Source organism: Lutra lutra, chromosome 6 (assembly GCF_902655055.1).
Source record: "Lutra lutra chromosome 6, mLutLut1.2, whole genome shotgun sequence".
Classification (NCBI taxonomy): Eukaryota; Metazoa; Chordata; class Mammalia; order Carnivora; family Mustelidae; genus Lutra; species Lutra lutra.
This window is the reverse complement of record NC_062283.1, coordinates 50,645,451-50,667,637: the sequence shown is the minus strand read 5'-3', so window position 1 is coordinate 50,667,637 and position 22,187 is coordinate 50,645,451. Positions and strand designations below refer to the sequence as shown.

General features: G+C 38.3%; 1 protein-coding gene across 3 annotated transcripts in view; it reads right to left on the bottom strand.

The window, feature by feature from the left end:
* HMGCLL1 (3-hydroxymethyl-3-methylglutaryl-CoA lyase like 1) overlaps window positions 1–20,785 on the bottom strand; it is a 213,489-nt gene extending 192,704 nt beyond the window's left edge. For all 3 annotated transcript variants that reach the window (XM_047734940.1, XM_047734942.1, XM_047734941.1), the window contains exon 1: window positions 20,332–20,785. In XM_047734940.1, coding sequence (XP_047590896.1) covers window positions 20,332–20,439 — 108 coding nt within the window. In that variant the 5' untranslated portion in view covers window positions 20,440–20,785. The remainder of the gene's footprint in view (window positions 1–20,331) is intronic.
* Window positions 20,786–22,187: the final 1,402 nt, after the last annotated feature.

The following is a 22,187-nucleotide window of genomic DNA, read 5'->3' as shown; positions in this document are numbered from 1 at the left end:
ACAAGGTGGTACCAAATTGCTAAATCACAACCACTTATTTGATCAAAGCCTTGGACTTCTATTTACAAACTCCAGAGCTTTCTTAGGACTTTAAAGTAGTGCCAATATAATCAGAGTAAGACTATAAAGGTATCATGCGGGATGTCTTTCCAATTCCAAGAAATGGTTTCCAGTGGCTCTGAATAACTAGACATCATCACTGTCCTTTACCATTCAAAATATACATATATACATATATATATGTGTATATATATATATATATATATATATATATATATTCCAGTATGTTCTGTATTATGTGAATCTCATGTTCTATTTCATGTGATACCTATAAGCTATTCTGTCCAAATTCCAATTCCATTTTTTTTTAATAAGTTCAGCTGTGATCCACGATTCACTCTGTTAAGTCTCCATAATCCCTCCGTTCCATATTGTATATACACCTTCAGTGCTTCCTTCCCTCCCTCACATCCTAACACCTTCATTGAATCACTTCTTAATCATTTGCCTGAAAAGTAAACCCTCCAGTCACTTATTGTTTCCTTCCAGATGCTGCTGTGGAATGACTCCCCATGGGCTTCACCTAACATTCCAGCCATGTTCATCTGGCTGTGCAGACTCTGATTCCAGCACTCTAAAGCTTTTAAGCTCTTTCTTTCCAAGAAAACTCATAGCTAACACCATTATTTCCTCACAAAAACAGCTAACATCTGCAGACTGAAACATCAAAACAAAGAAAAAAAATGTGCACAGTTCTGCTAAAGTTGGATGCAGACTTTATCAGCCATTTTAGGCAATAAATCAATGTTCTTTTTTTCAATTTCCATTAAAAAATAAACCATAAAGGCTTATTTTCAATTTCCCCTCAGAGGAACTGTTAACAAACAGGTTACATGAAATGACTAATTAGTCTTTATGCCTTCCAGCTAAGCCAAGTAAGCTTCTACTTGGAAACCTAGTCTCTATCGAAATTTATCAGGTTGCTCAATAAGGTTTAATTTTATTCTGTACATAAATAGTTCATTTCAGCAGCATTATTTATTCAGTGTATTTGGGAAACAAGTATCCCAACAAACTGCTTATTCTAAATGAAAGGTATTCAATGTTTTTAAAAATTATTGGTTAGAACTTGCATACTAATAACTCTGAATAGAATTAAACCATACTCCTATAAAATCCTTTTTAAAACTTCCATCTTATTTGTTTTACAACCTCAGTTAATGGAGATTCTTTTTTGGAAATAAGGTCCCTACAAGACGGAGACAAACCTCAAGCCTCCTCATTCCAGCTGTTTCCTGTATAGATCATAATGGCCTTTAGTCATGGGCAACTCCTTTAGATCAGTATTTCTCAAATTTTCATGTGCATGTGAATCCCCTGTAGAGCTTATTAAAACAGTTTCTTGGGCCCATCTCCAGAAGTCATTATTCATTAGGTCAGGCTGGGTCCACGATTTTGCATTTCTAACCAGCTGACAGATAATGGTGATGTTATTGATGCAAGGACATCATTTGAGAATCATGGGTCTAGCTTAAGCCAACTTAAAAGAAAATCCATATGATCATGCTTAAGAGCCCACCACCATCAACTATAAAATCAGTTAAATCCTCTGCCAATATAATGTAAAAATGACAAAAATTGAAATCACAATCTTTATATTAATATCCATCCTAATTCCATAGCTTCCTAACTCTTTCCTTTCAAAAACCATTATTTCATGTCTAAGTGAAAATTATTTCTCTTTCCTCATCTGGACCATTCCAAATCGGTCTTCTCAGCATATGTTAGAATAATTAATGGATGCATTTGTAAACCGTAACACCAGAATCGCAAACAATTCTACAAACTCTCTTTATAAAGTCTGCAAGTCATTTAAACATTTTTCTACCTCTCATTAAATTTTCAGTAGTATTTGAAATACCAATATTGGTAACATCTACGTATATTAGAGCACACTGACAGGAACATAGAGTCATTATGTTAACGCTGATTAGCTTGAGAGAATGTGAGGTGTTTGTTCAGGAAAGACCTCAAGATCTGCTGCCCCCACCACCAGGCCATCTGGACTCTCGGGCTTCTTTTCAGTCCTTGTAGAGGGAAAAAGTTGGAGCATCAATGGCTGACTTACACAGATTTGGTATGGCAAGAGGAAGTCCTACTGTCCAAAGTGATAGAATACCAGTGGTAATAATTAATAGTGGTTATCGGAAAGTTTGAGATAATATATTCAATTCTCAAGGACACTCAAAGATGTCAGCAGAAAAAGCCAAGCAGTCAACTACAAGGCTGTGGGTGGGATAAATGAGAGGCACTGCGGAAGCTTCTGTTCCAACAGAGGCCTTCTCCTGCCTTCTCCTGGATGCCCACTTCTCAGTGGTCTCTCCCCGTTTTTCTTCTATCAGCCCCATACACAATGCCCTCAATTGTTCCAGTTCTTAATCTCACTTGGCCCAGCTCATCATTTTCCCCTGAGTGCTCTGACTCCAAAAAACATGTGATATATGATCATTTACCCACCAATAAGAAATATGAATGTCCATATATCCATAGACCTAAACCTACATACATGGAGATGCAAATTCATATACTCACAGACACATCTGGACATGGATTGGGTGATGTTCAGTGAGTAGGTACACATGGTTGCAGATGATGATAAACCTGTTCACAGGAACAAACTCTTGAGCTATAAATATTTGTCTTCAGGAAAATTAGAGCAACTAAAATGTATCGGCACTCAGAAAGTATTCAAATGTTTAATTATAACTAATAAATTATCAGCTAGGGTTCTCTGAAAGTATTAGTATGTTCTGATAGGGATGTGAAAGCCAAAATGTGAAAAGAAAACATATGCCCTACAGGCCAAATATAATTTATTCTGCCACAACAGTAATACAAGTAACAAAATTATGTAAGAATACGCTCCGTTTTTTTCTGGTTTGGAACTCCTGTGGTCTTTATCACCTAGGAGAATCGTATATTTTACAAATGATTAGGCACACATTTAATTTTTCACACATAGTTTTCCTGCCTAGGAATTAAGGATATAGCTATTGTCTAGCGTGCCTCGGTCTTTTTTTTTTTTTTTTAAGATTTTATTTATTTGACAGAGAGAGATCACAAGTAGTCAGAGAGAGAGGGGGAAGCAGGCTCCCCACTGAGCAGGGAATCCAATGTGGGGCTCGATCCCAGGACCCTGAGATCATGACCTGAGCTGAAGGAAGAGGCTTAAACCCCTGAGCCACCCAGGCACCCTGCCTCAGTACATTTTAAACATTTCAAATTTCCTAAAAGAGCCCTTGGCATTCATCTTCTCTTATCCCTATTGGGTAATAAATAAGGTCTCCAGTGACACTGGGAATCACAAGACAAAAGAAAGTTATTATATGTAGTTTGAGTAATTAGCTAATCTGATACCAAGTTTTGCCTGTGGTTTCATCAGAACCAGTTAAACAGGAGTTCATACAAAATTAATAACAAGAATCATTTTTATTTTCCTTTCCCAACAGTTTATAAAGAAGCTGCTGGTCTCCTTTTGCTTTTGCCTCCATTAGTAAAAGAAGAGTAGCATCAAAACTCACGAGGTTTGTGGCTTCCTCAGAGGCGGGTCCTGCAGCCTTAGAACCTAATGCTCCCAAAGAACAAAGTCAGCCCCAGTGGCAAGGAGGAAGGAGGAATGACAGCCACAGGCCACCTCAATGTTCCCTACTTCGGCATTTTTAGAAATGCTGAGCAGAAATGGAAGGACAGCAAAGCCATAATAAGTGCACCCTGACGGTGTAAATTCGACTCAAATGTTTGGTCATAATGTGACCTGAGCTCCTCATTTCTCAAATGGAAGTCTCTTGAGGTTTGTCTCTTAGGAACATATTATAGGGCTAGAACAACTGCCTTGTGATCATGTGATTTCTTTTTCTTTCTCACCCATTATCTTTTTTATCCAATAATCAATTATATACAATTTGTTTCATCATCTTTACTTTCTGACCTTCAGTATCAACCAGAAAGTTCTTGTTTTCTATGCTTTTACACAATCCAGGTCTTATTAATAAAAATTTTTATTTATTTTATTTTATTTTATTTTTTTTAAAGATTTTATTTATTTATTTGACAGAGAGAGATCACACGTAGGCAGAGAGGCAGGCAGAGAGAGAGAGGGAAGCAGGCTCCCTGCTGAGCAGAGAGCCCGATGCGGGACTCGATCCCAGGACCCCGAGATCATGACCTGAGCCGAAGGCAGCGGCTTAACCCACTGAGCCACCCAGGCGCCCCAATAAAAATTTTTATTAACCTCACAATAGCACTTCAGCACATTTTATGTGACTGAGATTTTTTCTTTTTTTTCTTTTGTTCCATTTATTGTACCTTGGCGTGGTTCTACTCCACACACTATGGTTTTAGATGAACTCTTAGAAAACAGAATAAAGATGCAGTGGTTAAAGGAAATAGATTTTTCCAACAGAACTTAGCCAGGAACTTTCAATTGATATGTGAAGTCTACACACATAGTATTTGGTATGCATACAATGTATTTTACCTAAATTCTGACTTTTTGGTAGGACCTTAAGTCATCTGTACTTGCCCCAAGTTTAAGCTATCTACTAAAAAACTATGAAAGGCCATATTTCTCAGAAATATCCTATACAACCATCTCCCTGAGTACAGGGGTAAAAGAAGTGCTGCTGTCAGGTACAGAGCGAAAGGGGATGGTAATGAGACATTCACGAATGATGGCCTCGTTTTAAAAAGTCTAAATAACTTATCTCTGAAATAAGAAGGATTCTTCCAGATTCGTCTACCTTGGATTTTAAGTGTTCAGTCTTGGGACACCGGGTGGCTCAGTGAGTTAAGCCTCTGCCTTCAGCTCAGGTCATGATCCCAGGATCGTGGGATCGAGTCCCGCATCGGGCTCCGTGCTGGGCAGGAAGCCTGCTTCCCCATCTCTCTGCCTGCCACTCTGCCTGCTTGTGCGCTCTCTCTGACAAAGAAACAAAGAAACAAACAAAATCTTTAGAAAAATAAATAAATATCCGGTCTCAAAATGAATTAATGAAGGACGGTGAGCTCTATCATTTCGCGTCATTTGTAACCGACAGCAATCTCCCTCCTTAACATGATAGATTAATCTAGAACCTTCATAATTATGTTAAATGAAGTTACGGTAAATGAGTACAAAGCAATTTTCTTACAATTGAAGACCATACTGCTCAACAGACTAAGAGGATGTAGCATAAGAAGTATTGGCTTTGGAAATGGTTATAGGTTCAAGGCCAGTGCCTCTACTAGTTATGTGGCCTGAGGAGTTTTTTATTAACTTTCTGAGCCTCCCTTTCCTCTTATTAAAAGTGAGGTAACGGGATCTGCTTTACGCAAATCTAAGAGTTCAGCCCTTAGCAAAGTCACTGGAATAAGTTTCCTATCTGGTAAAGAGTGGCTGCTAGTACTGATGCTGTGTGAGGGGTGCTTGGTGGCTCCATCCCTTAAACAACTGCATTAGGCTGAGGTCATGATCTCAGGGCCCTGGCATCCAGCCCCACATGAGGGACTGCTTCTCCCTCTCCCACTCCCCCTGCTTGTGCACTCGCTCTTGCTCTCTCTCGAGCTCTCTGTCAACTAAATAAATAAAATCTTAAAAAGAAAATACTGATGCTGTGTGATTTCCCAAACTCTTGTTAATAATACTCTATCAACAGTTTATGTAGCATTTTATATCTCCTGTATTCTTTCATTTGTCCCATTTGGTAAGTCAGTTGGAAATCTAGAGCAGGTATGCTAGAATGATACCACTGCCCCTGAATAATAATTTTTGATTGAGACAAATGATTGACATTCTATTTAGCAAGTTATCACTCTTCCTTTCTCACCAAAAGGTCAATATCTGCATGCATTCTTTTAAGACCAAATAGATATTTAAGAGATCTAGCGCTCTAGAGAGGAGTACTTATAGAGGCTTACGTTCCATCTCCTTGAGCTCAAGTTTTTCTCTCAATATTTTCTAGAACATACATTTAGCAGAATTATATTCAATATTAAAATCATGTCATAAGGGAATGGGGACTAAGCGATAGCAGACATTCATGAGTGAAACTCTGAATAACTACGTCTGTTTCTCCACAGGTCTTGCAAATGTCTTTTAAACACAGCCCTAAAACCTAGGCAAACAGAACTCCAAATTGCCCTCAGCTTTTTAGGTTTGACCAGGTCCACAGCGTTTTATAAAATGCAAGATTTGTAACAGTACCGTACATTTTAAAAAATCTGAGAATTCTCAGTCCTTAAATCACAATTCTCAGGAAGTAGAAATTGTGTCTAAGTAAAGTAAGATTCGTATTTGGACTTCAACATTAACCTATGTGATCAGCTTCGATTTCACAGTGAAATACATACAGATTGAGGAAAGAATTTAAAAAGTGAATGCCAGACTCCGTACACTCAGTGGGTTACAGATGTATGAAAGCGGTGGCAGAAAGCCACTCCACTTCCTTCAAGCTCCAAAAACATTTGGAAGGAAGCCCCAGAAGGAAAGACGTCTGACAGACATATTCTCGTTGGGGTTTCCTGCCTCCTTGTTTGCCAAGCTTCCTAGACCCCATTGCTTGTTAATAAAGTTCACCAAGAAGGCTTTATGAAATGCTGATTTCATAGAGTGAAACTTGTATTAAAGGCATTTTTATGTAGTCGAAGTTTCCTGACATCTGCATTTCCCTACTTCACAAATCCAAGGAAGCGTGACTTGGAAAGTTAACGAGCGTAAGGTGACATTTGATGCGCTTACTATCAGTGGGATATTCAGCCCAAACACTGAATCCAAAACCAGAGACCGTGGCTTAGACACTGCAACAGAGAAGCTGCTTCACCCTGAGGGTATCATTATACCCCTCAGTGTTCCTACCCTCCCTCTCCAATAAAACAGAGTCCTGAGAAGATGCATATTATACACCGTGTGAATTAACGCCATAAAAACAGAGATATGGAAAGTGAATGAATAGCTAGATTCTACCTTCTTAGCCAGGAAAGAAAAAACAAAACAAAACAAAATTAGCACGTGGATTTAAAATCTATGTTATCGTCCAATGTGAAAAAATAATACAGCACAGCTAAAACTACTAACTCTAGCTTACAAAAGTACTATTTTTGATATTACTTGTGTCAATCATAAAGTCTGTTAATTCGACTGAAAGCACCTGAAGTTTGTCCTGTGGGTGTATGTTGTATTTAACACGCAGAAACGATTTCACTCTGGAAACATTTTTAAAAGATCTGAGTCTTGGGGTGCCTGGGTGGCTCCTCAGTAGGTTAAAGCCTCTGCCTTCGGCTCAGGTCATCATCTCAGGGTCCTGGGATCGTGCCCCGCATCGGGCTCTCTGCGGGGCGGGGAGCCTGCTTCCTCCTCTCTCTCTGCCTGCCTCTCTGCCTACTTGTGATCTCTCTCTGTTAAATAAATAAAATCTTAAAAAAAAAAAAAAGGATCTGAATCTTTAGGTCTCCTGGATAACAGAGAGATAAATAAAATATAGTTTCTTCTCTTAAGAAGCTCTCAGTCTAGGGACGCCTGGGTGGCTCAGTTGGTTAAGCAGCTGCCTTCGGCTCAGGTCATGATCCCAGCGTCCTGGGATCGAGTCCCACATCGGGCTCCTTGCTTGGCGGGGAGCCTGCTTCTCCCTCTGCCTCTGCCTGCCATTCTGTCTGCCTATGCTCGCTCGCTCTCCTCTCTCTCTCTGACAAATAAATAAAATCTTAAAAAAAAAAAAAAAAGAAGCTCTCAGTCTAGCACTAAAAATACTGTATATTTAATATGGAGAGACTTCATCTATTCAAACATATTTGGTGGGGAACTCTACTTCCCAGGGGAAGATGGGCCCACTAAGCCCTATACAGGAATTGGGGTTAGGGGAGGTGAGGGACATAAGCCAAACACGCATAAGATTCACCACTTGCAAAACTAAGCATCCATTTTCAAATCAAACATGAAGACAATTAGTAAGGCAATTGTTAAGATTGAGGCCTTTAAATTCTTTTTCCCTGTAAGAGACGATAGACCAGATAGAGGATACAGATGTAGGTTGATATGTATATACTCAGACACAGAAATATTCCTAGCTAAATGAATTTTATTGTATTAATTCTGCTCAAAAATCTTCAATCATCTTACTCTGGCCAGGAATGCCTCCTATCTATCCAAATCCCATTTGACCTCCCGTATACCTCCAACACAAAGCCTGTTATCATCCTCACTGACCCCCCCTGCCCTGCAGTAGAACATATTTACAGGCTTATATTTGTAACTGAGTCGCAATCAAGGAATGCAGGGAAAAGCAGGATTTAGACTAAAAGCAGGATGAAGAAATGAGCTTTTGGGAGACAGCAATGAAAAAATGAAAATGTGGCCCGAGTAGTGCTGTTGGGACATAAGTTCTAGAGGTTCTATCTCCCCTTCTTGCACAGTAGGGTCCATAGCACCTTGCCAACATCAGAGAGCCAAAGCTCAGCCCTTCCTCTCTCTAAACCAGGGAAGGAAACAACAGCTCCTCTTATCAAAATCATGTTTGTAATGCACAGCTCTGATTCCTTAATCACTGATGTAGAAAGCAGTTTTGGTTACATTTTATATTTTTCAGAGAGCCTTCCCATTACTTGGCTTTCCATTACATTATTACTAGACTTTCATATAAATGAGGAAAGTCTAAAAGCATAAACCTCTATAAATGTGAACCATGTTCTAAATTATCTTCACATAAAAGTCTCTTTATATAAAGTCAGATTTCAGAATGCATGTTTTGGGAACAAGATCTGCCCACCAGTATTACTTTCTGAAGAAAAGAACATAAAAATCAGCCCCATATCGGTCAGATGTAGAAGAAATGCAACAGCACCTCAGTGTTCACTTCGGAATGAATTCTGATCACTCAGAAAAGGAAGATCATCAAAGGGGAAGATGGCAAATTTCTGGTAATTTAAAGACAACTCCTGCCTGCTGAGTAATTATGATTAGGGTCTGTAGGGCTGAAAATATACCAACATTCAGAAATGTCCTAGATGGTCTCATTAAAGCATCACTATGTAGCTATCCATCAAGGATAACAAAATCAAGCATCCACTGGCACAGGAAGATAATCTGGACGCTAGGGGCAGAGAAGCATACAAATGAAGACTACAAGTCCTGCTTAAGGCCTTTCTATGCAGTAATCTTCTACCTGTAGTCTTGACCAAAGTTATTTCCAGAGGTTAAATTCTGCTCACCTGTACCACAGCCAATTTGCATCTCCCACTTAGACTAATAATAGAGGGACTGGCAGGAGGAAACAGGGATTCTGTATGTTGCTTTTATTAGTAGGGCTGCAAGCAGGTTGGACAATCACGTTCAAATCAGAATTTCTGTTAAAACAATATTCCCCAAATACATGATTCTGCTTTAGCTCTTTTACCATGATCTGTTCCATGAGAGGGACCCATAAAGTCATGGTTCTGCACGGTCTAGCCCCTTAGGTGAGGAGGAAAAATAAAAAAGAAACAAAAATAAAAGCTAAACTTGGAAAGGGAGAGACAAGGAGAGAAGAAAGGGTCAGGCAAAGTTACAGCACAGAGTGAATAAGCATAAAGAAAGCCAGAAGACTTGGAGGAGTTTGTAGCTAATGAAAAAAACAAGAACACCAAGTGGGGGGAGGGAAGGATGTGAAAGCCAGCTGGAATAAGAGAAAGCAAGAAATACAGGAGCCAACAGAAATCCAAGGACAGAAAGTATTGGAGATTGAAAGGAACAGGAAATTTATTGGAAACCAAGTTGTTTTTCCTTTTGTATCCAATGCAATTCTATTCCAGGCAGAACTCTAGTCTCAACCTCAAAGAGGACAGAAGGGAAGTTGAAACTCATTGGAGTCTTTCCTGGACAGTGGCCAGGAGCTCTGGAAAGATAGATTAGGGAAAACATGATAGGACAGCAGACCCTCTGAAAGCAGATACAGGGAGAGAGAGGGGTGGCTGTCTCACCCAGCACAGGATTTTCAAAATTAAGACAAAACAAAAAAGGAACAAAGTGATAGTTTGGCTCTATCTCAGAGCTACTGAATCAGAATTTCTGGTACATTTAGTAAACACCTCAGGTGATTCTTATCACCCAGAAAAGCCAAGAAAACATTGATCTAGTAGTGAACATTGGGAACTCTGAAACTAGAGCTGCCAGATTTCCTTCTGAGCTCTGCTATTCATTAGAGTTGGACTATGCACAAGTTATTTTACTTTTCTGCACCCCGATTATTCAGTTTATAAAATGGATTGTTGGGAGTATGAAATGAGGTATTGTACATAAAGCAGTTAGGCAGGACTTAGCACCTATTGATACCTCCACAGTGGTAGCTCTAGAACTATAGAAGTACTCTGAATAGAAAAACTCATACAAAACAATGCGTCTTAATTAATTACAAAGTAAAATACGAAAAAGGAATAAAAAGGCTGCATCTTAGATGCAGTATGCATGTGACGAAGTATGCACGGGAGCATTCTTCCCAGTGGTACAGAGACCATGCCACAAACATCAGGCTTTCTGTTCTGGTCTCAGCATTCATTAGTTGGGAACCACCATGTGAACAAACTTGACAAAAAGCTTTCTTTTTTTCTTTTTTTTTCTTTTTTCAAAAGTATGTATGAGTCACTTCAAATTAAAGGGGACTCCAAGATTTGGAGTCTCCATGCTCAAAAGAGGAGGACTTTCTTGAAAGGCAATAAATCCAGGACTTGGCTGATGTGGAGAACCCAAAGAGAACCACATCCAACCCAAGACCACTGGGAATCAAACACAGGGTAACCCACCTTATTTTACAATCCTGTATAGTCTTTAGTCATTTCCCCCTCTATTATTTCCAACAACCATCTATTTCCTCTGTAGAACCCCATGTAATTCTCTGCCTTTCTCATTATGTGAAGACTCAAGTTCTTTCCTTTTCCATCTGGAAACTCAGCTCTGTAGTAACAAGCTGCACCACATTCACAACCTCTACTGAACATTCCCATCATCTTCTGACCTTAAATGAAGACCTGATCACCCCTACAGAAACATCTGCCCAGTAAGCCTCTCATATAGAGACTGCTTAGCTTTCTAGAACTTGCTTAGTGACCAGAAGTATGGATGGCATCTGCAGCTATTACTTCCCAAAAACTGTAACCCTTTATTTGTACAAAAACTTCTCTTCCTTTGAGATCCAAGTGATTTGACCAGATGGTCCTTCAGCCCTTTTTGAGGACTTGTATCCTTTATATCCCAAAACCATTAGAACTTAGTTTGCCAGTTTTCTTACCTCCCAGTTTTGACATTATTTTGTAGTTTACTCAATGTCCTGGTGAACCTTCTATCCAATATTAGATTTCCACTGAAATTTACTGGATTTTACTTTAGTTGAGCCATTAATTCATATAGTCATACAAAGGGCTTATTATTGCTTGTGACTGCTCACTTACTAAGATTCTGATCATGAATATTTTCAACTTTCTAACTTTGTTGTGCCCGTGCATAAAATCATAGTCTTCGTCAGTACTACAAGTCATTAGAACCGTACTTTTACCTACTTCCACCTGTGAGATACCTTAGGTTAACAAAGAGTCTTGAGAACAGCAATATACCTGGTAACATGCTAGCTGAGGACCCATGGTGTAATAATAATGAAACAGACTTTTTCTTCAAGATGAATGAGTTCACTCTGTGAAATACATCTTTTGTTCTAAACAAGCGTATTAACTTAAATCTAAAATAAGGACACCAAAAAAAGTATAAAAAGCCTCAAAGTTAAGAAATATAAAGTGGTGAGTGAGGTTGATAGATACAGCAGAAAATAGGATAAACATATCAAGAGTCACATGTAATCACACATAACTAAAGGTAAATTCACCTAAATAAGGATAGAGATAATCAGATAAGCAGCTTAGCTTATTAGAGACACAATTTAAAACAAAATCACAGAAAAATGGATGTGAACTGTCCTAAGGTACTTTTTTATTTTTAAGACAACTAAAATTACAGGAGCTAAAAATTCAGATAAAAACATTAAAATGTTAATTTAGAAAACAAATACAGGATTTTCTCTTCAAAAAATAAAAATCAGTTGTTAGCATGTCATACATATGCACAAAGATACAAACATACACATATAGAAGAGAGGATCAGCAAATCTACAAAATACTTTATAAATCAACTGATAAAATATATAGATGTCTCCCAAGGATTATGAATCAATAAAGAAAGAGAAAGAATCAACCAGTAATGAAATAAGGCAATGCAAAAGATTATGAAAATAATAAAATTTACCACCAACTCCATGTCCATAAAAAAAAGAAAAGATCTGAAATAAACTTTTATCAATAGACACAAAATATCATGAAGGGACTACCCATTTAATCATTCATTGATTCATTCAATAAATTTTACTGAACTATGTCACAGTGAAGAAGTAAATAGTACATTGCTCTCTAAGGCCAGATACTGAAGTTGAGCATAATGTTTCTTATTTTTAAAATATCTTCTTTCTCTTTTATAATTTTTATTTATAGTGAAAACCATTAGAATAGCCTGTTTTTCCATGAAGTATTACTTTCTCATTAAAGCATCCAATCTTGAGCTTTAAATTATTACCCTATACAAACTTTTGGCTGCAAGATAAGTGCTGGAAATCTAATGTATAGCATAGAGATTATGTTAATAATACTGCATTATATACTTGAAAGTTGCTAGGGACATAAATATTATATATTCTTAACATAAAAAAGAAATCGTAATTCTGTGATGGGTCTCAGGTGTTAGCTAATGCTAAGGAGGTAATCATCCTGCCCTATATAAGTGTGTCAAAGCTGTACACCTTAAGCTTACACGATGTTACATGTTAATTATATCTCATAAGGCTGGGAAGGTAAATAGTTATTCTAAACAGTTTGTATATTACCTGGAATACAACAACCGTAAAATTTTTGTAATATGGTAAATTAATATATTTTTACAACTTCAATCACATTGCATAATTGTCTGTTTTTTTTTTTTTATATTTTCCCTCTTATATTGTTAGCATTTCAACTAGCTTGAAGAGAGTGAATTTCTAACTAAGAACAACCAGAAAATCTGGACAAAATATTAATGAAAACACTTGTTAGATAGCCTTAGAAAATTGCCAAAGTAGTGAGTACTTAAGTGGCCAATATACCATGCAGAAGAAAGACAAAGTGGTAAGACCAACATTGACCATGACTTTCTCTTGAAATATTTGCCAATTTGGTATGAGAAGTTGAGAAGATCATCAGAGCTTTTAGAAGTCTTAAAGGCAGAGGAGAAAACACTTTGATGTTAGGTCCCAACCAGGACACACCCAAGTAAACATCCTAGGCTTTTTAGTTAGAACCACTGAACAGCAACAAAATAAAAGGGTGAAGAGAGAGACAAAGCCTCACAAATAAAGTAGGTCCAGACTCAAATCAGCTCACCATCTGATTGGCTTAAGGTAATCTATCCTTATATTTACTATTTGCTAAAAGCTAAAAATAATCCTTTCCACATCTCAGAACTGTTAGAATGGCCACTTAAAAAAATTCAAGTAAGTGCTGCAAAGGATGTTGGGGGGTGAGGGGAGATGCCTCCTGTACTATTGGTGGGAATGTAAATTGGTGCAGCCCCTTGGAAAACAGTATTGAGGGTCTTCCAAAAGTTAAAACTAGAACTGCCATATGATCCAGTAATTCCACTTCTAAGTATCCAGAAGAAAGGAAGTCACTATATTGAAAAGGTACCTGCCTGCACCCCCATGTTCACTGCACCGTCATTTATAATAGCCAACTTTAGTGTCCATCAACAGATGAATGAAAAGTAAGATGTAGTATAGACACACAGACATATTTTTTAGCTTTAAAAAAATTCCTTTCATTTGTGACAAGATGGGTAGACATTAAGGGCATTATGCTTAATGAAATAAGTCAGGCAGAGAGAGACAAATATAGTGAGGTATCATTTATGTCTAAATTGAATCAAAAAAGGCAAACTCAGATACAGAGAACAGATTGTTGCCTGAGGTGGGGTTGGGGTGGGGAAGACAAACAAGGGGAAGTAGGAAAATAAGAGGAAAAAAAGAACCCTTTCTGGGGAAGGATGATTTGAGGTATCTCAAATTAGGTCTATAATTTTCATTTCAGGTATCTAACACACACCCCAAAAATCAGTAAGCATTTGAGGAGAAAAGATATACAAATCAGACCCACTAGAGATATGAATATTGGAGTTATCAGACATGGAACTTAAAATAACTCTGATAAATACTCAAGAATTCATGGCAAGATGGAAAATTGTGGCAAAGAACAAAAAAGTGGTTTAAAAAATAACAGAAATGCATTAACTCAAAAATATAAAATTAAACTCAATAAATTAGATTAGCAGCAAATTACAACTCAAGAGAATTAGTGAAATGGAATACAAGTGAGAAGAAAATATTCAGATTGAACATGGAGCAAAAGGATGAAAGATACAAAAATGAATGTAAGAAATAGAGGGAGCACAGGGAAAATTTGAAGATTTTTCAAATTATAAGCCCAAGTGGATGGATTAAAAAGGAAACAGAAGTAATACTTAAGGAGAAATGGTTGAAAATTCTCTAAAATCTATGAAATCCAATAAAGCATGGAGCCATAGATCCAAAAAATGCTACAAACCACTGGCAAATGCAAATAAAATTAGATCTAGACCCATCACAGTCCTACTGTTGGAAACCAAAGACAGTGAGAAGACTATCATCAAAGAAGCAAAAATAAGACTAATAGTTCATTTCATGGTCTCTGGCTTCCATTGTACCTATTGAGAAATCTACATTTTGTGCTGTTGTCATGCATTTTAATTCTTTATATGGCATATATATTTATGGCCAATGTTAACTTACATTTATGTACATCATTATCAAAATAAATGTAATTTCAAACAAAACTTTAAAAATCGAGAGTGGTTGCACCAGCTTGCATTCCCACCAACAGTGTAGGAGGGTTCCCCTTTCTCCACATCCTCGCCAGCATCTGTCATTTCCTGACTTGTTAATTTTAGCCATTCTGACTGGTGTGAGGTGAGGTTCCTCAAAATGTTGAAAATAGAACTACCCTATGACCCAGCAATTGCACTGCTGGGTATTTACCCTAAAGATACAAACGTAGTGACCCGAAGGGGCACGTGCACCCAAATGTTTATAGCAGCAATGTCTATAATAGCCAAACTATGGAAAGAACCTAGATGTCCATCAACAGCAAATGGATAAAGAAGATGTGGTATATATACACAATGGAATACTATGCAGCCATCAAAAGAAATGAAATCTTGCCATTTGTGACGACGTGGATGGAACTAGAGGGTATCATGCTTAGCGAAATAAGTCAATCGGAGAAAGACAACTATCATATGATCTCCCTGATATGAGGGAGAGGAGATGTAACATGGGGGGTTAAGGGGGTAGGAGAAGAGTAAATGAAACAAGATGGAATTGGGAGGGAGACAAACCATAAGTGACTCTTAATCTCACAAAACAAACTGAGGGTTGTTGGGGGGAGGGGTTTCGGAGGGGGGTGGGATTATGGACACTGGGGAGGGTATGTGCTATAGTGAGTGCTGTGAAGTGTGTAAACCTGGTGATTCACAGACCTGTACCCCTGGGGATAAAAATATATTATATGTTTATAAAAAATAAAATTTAAAAAAAAATTACAAAAAAAAAACTTTAAAAATCGGATTTTTACTAAAGACTATAGAAAAAAAACTATTTCTAGCTGAAGGAAAATAATTCAGATGGAAAGATGGAGATGAAGAAAGGAATGAAGACCAAAGGAAAGAAGAATATTCTAATATAAAATGTATATAAACTGTATACATACTGATAACAAATATAAAATTAACATATACAACAATGTAAAAAGCAGAAGTCAATAATGGAGCTAAAATACTATATATGCCTGTTTAATAAGTTGCAAAAGTACCAATTTACATAATATTTTAAGAAGTCCAGGTCATGTGTTGACATCTTATAGATAGCAACTAAGAGTATAGTAAAAACAGCATATAATTAATAAGTTATGGTAGGGGGAAAATGAATAAAAGCATATCACTCAAAAGAAGCTATAAAAGAAAAAAAGGGGAAAAAGCATAATAGGAGGAAAAAAGGGAAAAAAGAACATTTGAGACAAATTTAAAAAAAAACAACAAACAATGGAATGGTACTTTGTTTCTTTTCTGAAAATTCTTCCCCAGTCATCCTAAGGTTTTTAGCAAATGTACTAACAACTGCATAGCTACAGATTAAAAAGCATATAGTCACATTATCCTCGGGTTAAATTTATGCAGAAATATATTTAGGTTAGAGTCTCAAGAACTTTTAACACCAAATACTTTCTTTAAACCATAATTTTTGCTGAGAGCAAATGTAACTTAAAATCATTCAGGATATAATGTACAATAACCACATGTTTAATGTCACATAATCTACAATTTTGCTTTTATACATCTACTGCATTTAAAATATTGTTTGTATTAGAATTTAGGCCCTGGAGAACTTTATTGTCACAACAGGGTATTAATATATGAAAAAAATTAGCTACTGCTTAAGCAGCACCTGCAAATCAAAAAGGAATTACTTTACCAGGTACCCTACATTTAATCAAAATCTTGAAATATACCAATTAAGCCAGTTTCTTCATCCCTATTTTAAAAGAGACAAACATAGAAAATAAAACAGGCCTGAAGAGATAGCTTGAATGATAGGATAATCAATTTTAACTACCTGCTCTATGAAAGGAATCTTCTGCAAAATCGGTGTCATTAGCAAAAAATTAGAGACTCAAAAATTTAATTAGTGGAGCTGTGGTACAATAAACCTTTTATTCACACTCACCTATTCTGTATTGGATAATAAATCGTTAGACTTCAAATGTATGCGTGTCTATTTTTATACATACACAACTCCAGTATTTTTCATCCTCATAATTTATCAGGAATATATTATCTCTCATGTGTAAACTGAAATTTTAAAACCTAGCCAGGATATTTCCTGCACAAACTCACAGAATGAACTGGTAGCAGAAAAAGATTTAGGTCTCCAATCTTGCATTGCCTAGCACAGGATTCTTTCAAAATGTAGTATTCTATCTGTCCCAACGGTTTCCAAATTGTTTCAAATTCCAGACGTCCTGCTCACGATGCTCTCTGCCAGATTTTATAATGACTTGTTAAGCATGGTGCTGTCTCATCAGCACCACCCAGAATCCATTTTCAACTCTTCTCCCCATCAAAGCCTGACCAGCTCCCGTGAGATGAAAAGGTAAGACATAAACAGTAGTAATATCCATCTTCTATCACAAAGACCAAACTGTATTGACATCAAGTATTCATTCTCATCACATTAGCATTAACTAATATATATCAGGGTACCACAAGGTACCAATCATTGATTTGGCAAGTGCTACGAGGAATTTCATGGTCCCCATAAGCCATGAGATCAACGTTCCATCATGTTTTCATTCAGTAAGCATTTACTGGCCATGAAAAACTAACCAGACATTCTGTTAGTTGCTGTGAATGGTGGATGTTTCCCTTACTTTTATGATACCTAGACTCTGGTAGGGAACTACACATCAAATAATCACAAAAATAAATATGTAATTCATATTATATATAAAGAACTGTCCACTGAGCCATATAGGATAACACGAGCTGCTTGCTTTAAGAGTCTGGGAAAGCATTGATGAGAAGGTAACATTTGAGTTAAGATCTGAAGGGTGAACAGAAGTTAATTCATTAAAAAGAATCTTTCCAGCAGAGGGGAAAAGAGAAAGACCAGGACTCCAGAGGAAGAATTGTTAAGAATTCAAAGAGGGCCACCTGGCAAGAACAAGACAATACCTTAAGATGATGATGATGCAAAGAGATGCAATGAAAATAACAGAGAAAGCTTCAGAGACACATTGAAAGTTTTGGTATTCATCCCTAAAAGTAATGGAAATGCACACCAGGCTCTAAAACAAGGGATCAGCAGGATTCCATTCAAAATAGACAACATCTCCCAACCAGCTACATGAACAGGGGGTTGCAGAAGGACTGTAGTTGTCTAGTAGACCATGAGAGAGAATGCCATTTTAAAATTGGTGGTAGCAGCAAAAGTTGGGAAAAAGAGATGGATTTCAGAGAAATTCAAGAGCTAAATTTGCAGGACTTAGGGATACTTCAGATGCGGAGAAATGAAAATGAAGAGCTCTTGCCTGGTGGCGTATAGAACTGAACAGACTGTGATGCTTTCTCACAATAGCAAGTACTGGGGAAGGTCTGGGGTTGAAGGAAGGAGAAGGTGAATCCAGTTTTGGAAATGTTGAGTTTGAACTGCTTTTGAAATATCCAAGTGATGATGTCAGGTGAGCAGCTGCACATCAGGACTGTAGCCTAAGAGGGAGATAGGAATATAAATCTGGAGGACACAAATATATAAATAGTAACTGAAACCGTGAGTATGGATACAAAGTCATGAGGAACCTGGTCATTTACCAGACAGCAACAGGTCACAGAGTCTGACTTGTGCCAGACCAAGGAACCAGAGACTCTTCTGGCTTAAAGCACTTACAGGTGTTATTAAACAGATGCCAAGGAAGATCAGTTGCAATGAGTTAAGTGTCAGATGTCAATGGTGCGGAGGTCAAATAAGACGACATATAAAAAACTATAATTCAATGAGCAGGACTGAAAAAGAATGATGCATAAAATGCCATGGAAGCACAGAAATGCGGCATTAACTCTGGGTGGAGCAAAGAGTTGATTAAAGGAAGTGACATTTAAACTGTGTTTGAAAAATGAGTAAGAGTTTCCCAGGCAAAGAAGTCAGGGGAAGAAGTCACTATTTCGTGAAGGTAGAGCTATTTCTCACACTCATAGTCACTTTTGATTACCCTGCTTCTACATCTTAAAAGGGCAAAGCAGACATCCTCAGGTAGCAGCCTAGCTTCCATCACTGCTCCCACGGCCCACGAAATCAGAACATGAGGGAGAGAAATACAGTATTAATACAGCAACAAACATCATGTAAAGTCTCAGACTTAGGGAATAAAAAGAGCATTCCTGATTCTATAACAGACTGCATAGGAATGTTAAAAAAAAAGTTATAAAAGCAAAGTTATTATAAAAGCAAAAAATCAAATTAGAATGTAGAAAAATTCAATAGACATGGGATCATATGACCAGAATAACTTTCCCTCTCATGCATTTTCAGCAAAAGGCTTCAAGCCGGATGACCACGGCCATCTTTTAAGTAATGAGGAACAATGTACCTTCTGATTGGTTTTGAAAGAATCCACAAATGCTAAATTACTATTTGTAGAACGAAGATCGCAATTTCACATACTGATACACTAAACTGAGAATACACTGAATGTAAAACTATAGGAAAAATGGGTATCTAGTATTGGAAGAGTTGATTCAAAGCCACAGAGTCAAGTTATGTTTACCCACTGAAATATTATAATTAATCCATTATTATTCACAAGACGAATCCGGGATAAACATTTCTGCATCCAGCAAAAAATTTAAAAAGAGTGAAACCCTTATACTGCCCCTCCCTTTTTCCATGCTTTAACATTCACATAACAATTGTCACTGTTATTACTTGGTGGAATTTTACATTTTGAGCTCTTTAAAAGGAAAAGCACATTTCTTATTCCATTTACTTCCCATTTGTTTGAGAGTGCAGTAAACTGCAAACACGTGGATACAATTAAGTTGCCTATTAAACTGGGCCTTCTGGAATCACCGGGATATCAATTTGGCTTTGAAAGTGCTGTTTTTTCAAGCTTGTTCAAGTATGTTGAAGCATAAAAACATTAAGGATAATTAATGATAGGCTAGATAATTTCACCCTATGATGTTTTCCTAGCCTTACATGCTGGCTTCATTCCTCTTTCTGCCACACATTGTCCCCTTTGTTACACAGTACAGGGAAGGAACTGAAAATTAAAGGCACTGTCCCTGGAGGAACGCTTACAGATACGCATATTCTATAATGCAGCCCCTCCAAGGGAAAAAAAACAGAGAAGAAGCAGTTAGGCGTCCTGCAAAAGGCCACAGGTAGGGATTTTGCTGGGTCTGAGCTATAGAGGCGGGTCTGCATGTTCACAACACAGAGAGGATGGGGAACCTTTTAAGAGGTGAGGCCTAAACAAGACGGAACTGCTGCAGGGAGGGCCCTGGGGTGCGGTGGTGACCTAACAGGGAGGGCCCTGGGGTGCGGTGGTGACATAACAGGGAGACAGCCGGCTGTGTACAAAAGGGTGGGGACACCCTGGGCCGCGAGGTGGTACCTGCGCAGGGTCGAGCGCCCCAGCCACTGAATCCCCGATCCAGAGATGCTCCCGGAGAAGCTGCTGGTAGCTGAGGCAGTGCTTCACCGCAGATGGCACATTCCCCATGGCAGGGCCTGGGACTGCAGACGGCGATAGGAGAGCGCCAGGAGCCGGGAGGAGAAGGATGCCGAGCGAGCTGCGCCAGCCCAGAACACGCCCCTCCGGGCCACAGGCGGCCAGCAAGAGCCCTGCTCCTCCGCTCACTGCGTCGGCGCCGGGAGGGTGGGGAGCGGGTGTGGGGAGCGGGCAGCACTCCCGGCCGCTCCCGGAGCTAAGAGTGCCGGAGGCACCTGCGGCGAAGGCCCGCGGCACCCGTAACCCGAGAAGAAAAGGAATTGAGCCCAAGGATGCTCAGGAGTGGCGCATTTTCCTTACTGCGCTGAGCGTGCGGGGTTCTCTGTACACTCTCCACTCTCCGACTTTTCACCTGATTCAGCTCTTAAGAGAAAGCGTGTAAATAAAAGAAAGGGCGCATGCGTTTTTGTGCCGGTGAGTTTGCTCCTTTCCAGCTGCAGACTTTCATGCTTAATGTAGATTTGCCCAGCGTTGAACTCACTTGAGTTTATGCTTGATGACAATAAGCTCTACTTTAAAATATTTTGAGCTCGTTTGCAAGGTTAAAACACAATCTAATAAAGGAGAAAATATGGAAAGTATTACATTGGAGGAGATGTCACAGGTAACTTGGTTAAGTCAGTAAATTGTCCTTAAGCTCGTACTACAAGTTAAGCACTGAACCGGAATCCAGTTGCTTAAGAGATGCATGGCTCCAAATTGTTAAAGCCCTAAAGGCTAAATTCATTGGGACTAAAAATGCTACATAAATCCTTAGGATATTAGAGTAGAAGTAATCTTTGGTGTGCAGGGGGTTGGTCCTGGAAAGGACCATTTCCCTACCACTTTTCCTTCATGGGCACACTTATATCACCTGGACTCACTCTGAAACAGAGTGATTTCAGCAGCTTGCAACCGAACAGACATTCGTCAAGAACAGTCTTGTGCAGCCAAGCGTGCATGGCCAGGCATACCAGTCAGCTCTACCTGTCTCTGTAGCAAATAGAAATCCGAAGCTGGCTGATGTTGCACAACCAGATGAAAGGATCCAAAGATTGTCTTGTAAAACATAATATAAACACACTTAGAGGGAATTTAATACCCAGAATAAGGAAACAATCATTACTACTTGGGAGAGTGGTAAGACTTCCACCTTCCACAGGCAATAGAAATAAAGCAGTCAAGGACAGAAAAAGGCAAAGAATAAGAGAGGTATTATGTAGATCCATGTAGTTCCTTAGTGGAACAGCACTGGAAAAGGCAAAGAGGAGAAGGGAATCTTAGACCTCACAGCTTTGACCAAGGAGGGTTAACTTGGAGAACATGTCCTGAGCTGCTAAAATGAAGTCGCCCAATTACTGGATGACTTTAAAACTCTTAAAGTACCAAAACAAAACAAAACAAAACAAAAAAATCCAATTATTATTTTCCTGGAAGTTACAATTTTATAGGAGTGTATTCGTAGAGCTAAATCTATTCTATGTTGTCTTTAGCAGAGCTCAATGGTTAATTATTTTTCTTCCACAAATGAATGCACTCTGGTTGCACCAAAGCCTATTACCTTTTTTTTTCTCTCCCTGTTGTAATACTATAATAGGAAACATTGTTTCTGAAAGAATTTAAAAGGTCCAATTTGAGCAACAGTAAACAAGGTAACTTTCAGAATGGAGTCAGTCCTTTAAAACTTGAAATAATTCTGACAGTTAATAGTGAAGTCTAAACTTTTGGAGAATATTACTTCTGAGATTAGCCAAAATTAT